The sequence below is a fragment of the Etheostoma spectabile genome, chromosome 21, assembly GCF_008692095.1.
Source record: "Etheostoma spectabile isolate EspeVRDwgs_2016 chromosome 21, UIUC_Espe_1.0, whole genome shotgun sequence".
NCBI lineage: Eukaryota > Metazoa > Chordata > Actinopteri > Perciformes > Percidae > Etheostoma > Etheostoma spectabile.
In genome coordinates, this window is record NC_045753.1 from 12,183,011 (window position 1) to 12,184,737 (window position 1,727).

General features: G+C 41.4%; 1 protein-coding gene and 1 long non-coding RNA gene across 3 annotated transcripts in view; one reads left to right on the forward strand and one right to left on the reverse strand.

Annotated features, from left to right (window-relative positions):
- The window catches only part of LOC116670960 (plexin domain-containing protein 1), a 16,795-nt gene that overhangs the window by 8,186 nt on the left and 6,882 nt on the right, over positions 1-1,727 (forward strand). The window contains exon 3 of the mRNA XM_032501752.1: positions 1,534-1,677. Within this exon, the coding sequence (XP_032357643.1) occupies positions 1,534-1,677 (144 nt within the window). The remainder of the gene's footprint in view (positions 1-1,533; positions 1,678-1,727) is intronic.
- Positions 863-1,727, reverse strand: part of LOC116670976 (uncharacterized) — a 9,271-nt gene continuing 8,406 nt past the window's right edge. For both annotated transcript variants that reach the window (XR_004327163.1, XR_004327162.1), the window contains exon 4: positions 863-1,016. This is a non-coding gene — a long non-coding RNA (uncharacterized LOC116670976). The remainder of the gene's footprint in view (positions 1,017-1,727) is intronic.

Sequence of the window (1,727 nt, forward strand, 5' to 3'; positions counted from 1 at the left end):
TGTGTGTGTGTGTGTGTGTGTGTGTGAGAGCGTGTTTGTGTTTGGTGAGGTTTTATTTGTGTCCCAGACTCTTCTTTCACTTGAAATAGTCAGATAAATTGTGTTGTACGCTCTTTTTTTTTATTTCCTCTCCCTCCAATTCATAATTGAAAACAGACGACCCTCCTGCCAACTTAAAGTGTTTGTTTAAGCGTGAGTATGTGTGCATGTGCATGTGTGTGTGCTTATGAATGACTCACTTGAACAAGATTCCATGTAGCCCTGCTGTTGCCTTTTTGGGGAGAGGTCTGATCCCAATTTCAGAAACCCTCCACCTCTTGTCCAATAGGAATCTCTTCAATAAATCAGTCAGCTGTGAGGGAAAAGTGTACGAATGTTCCCTTCTCCTCACCTAAATTCCACACCCCCCCTCTAGAAAACATTGGCTGGTGTCAGGTAGTGGAGATGGGAGAATAAAAGTGGGTCACTTGCTGTATATGGAGCAGCCGGAGAGGCAGTGAGAACGCTGCATTTAACTGCTCCACTTTCTGAGCCCACACTAAACCCCAGAACCATTGCTCTCTGTCACCTTCAACTGTGGCATACATTAATAATGCCATCAAAGTGGAGATCTGTGTGATCTGTATGTCAGAGTACTGTATGCAATGTGTAAACAGCTCCCCCAAGTGGATCTGTTTGGACAGAAACAGAGGAGATAAATCCCAGATGTTTTGTGCGGTGGTTCCCAACAAACCCCTTAACACAAAACATCTCTCATAATCCATTTTCGATTGGATGTATGTCTTTGATTTGTGATCAGGTCAATCAGAGGATGAAGCAAACATTAAAAAAAAAAAAAAGGTACAGGATTTTGTGTAGCAGATAGTTTTTCTTGCCTGACAACTCCTTGGATCCGTCCAGCGACTCCTCGTAGGGTGCCGATCCCAGGTTGGGAACCACAGTCCTAATGTGGCATCAACCCTGATTCTCTCTGATTCACCATCACAAGGACACTCGGTCATGTAATGACAAAATGTCTGGGGAAAAACAAACACACAAATCACATGCATTAAAACAATGTTCCATTCAAGGTATTATCAATGTAATAAAATGGTTTTCAGCCGATGATGTAACTATGAATGCTTTGAGGTTTGTGGAGGAAAGAGACCACTCTTTACGAAAAACACAAAAGACGATGAACATACTTTCCTCACAAACATTAATTATGTCTAATGTATTATCTATAGTATGAAATATAGCCTATAATTTAGAGCTACTACTGACAAGTTACTATGCGCTACCTGCACAGGGATTCGTTTCTAGAAAATAATTGAAATTGCAATTGCAATCCCAAAACTGGTAAGATAATTTGTAATTATATGTTTTCCTCATATGATTCAGGCCTAACTAGTACCTACAATAACTGGTACCTACAATCATTATGACAACAATTTTAAAATTGGAATCTCTAAATACTGATATCATTATAATGCAAATACATGGCTGTTAAACCCACTCTAAAGTACCTCCCTATAAATGACCCGTTTCTCTAAGGAGGACACCCAGCGCTACTACACATGGAAGAGTTTTGGTCCAACAGACCGACGGACTAAGGACTTGTGGGTAGATCTGAACAACCTGCACAAGAGCCAAGTCCAGATCCACGGCATACTGTCTAATGCACACAGGCAGGCAGCGGTGAGATCTCTCTCACACAGACACAGACACACACACACACACACACACAC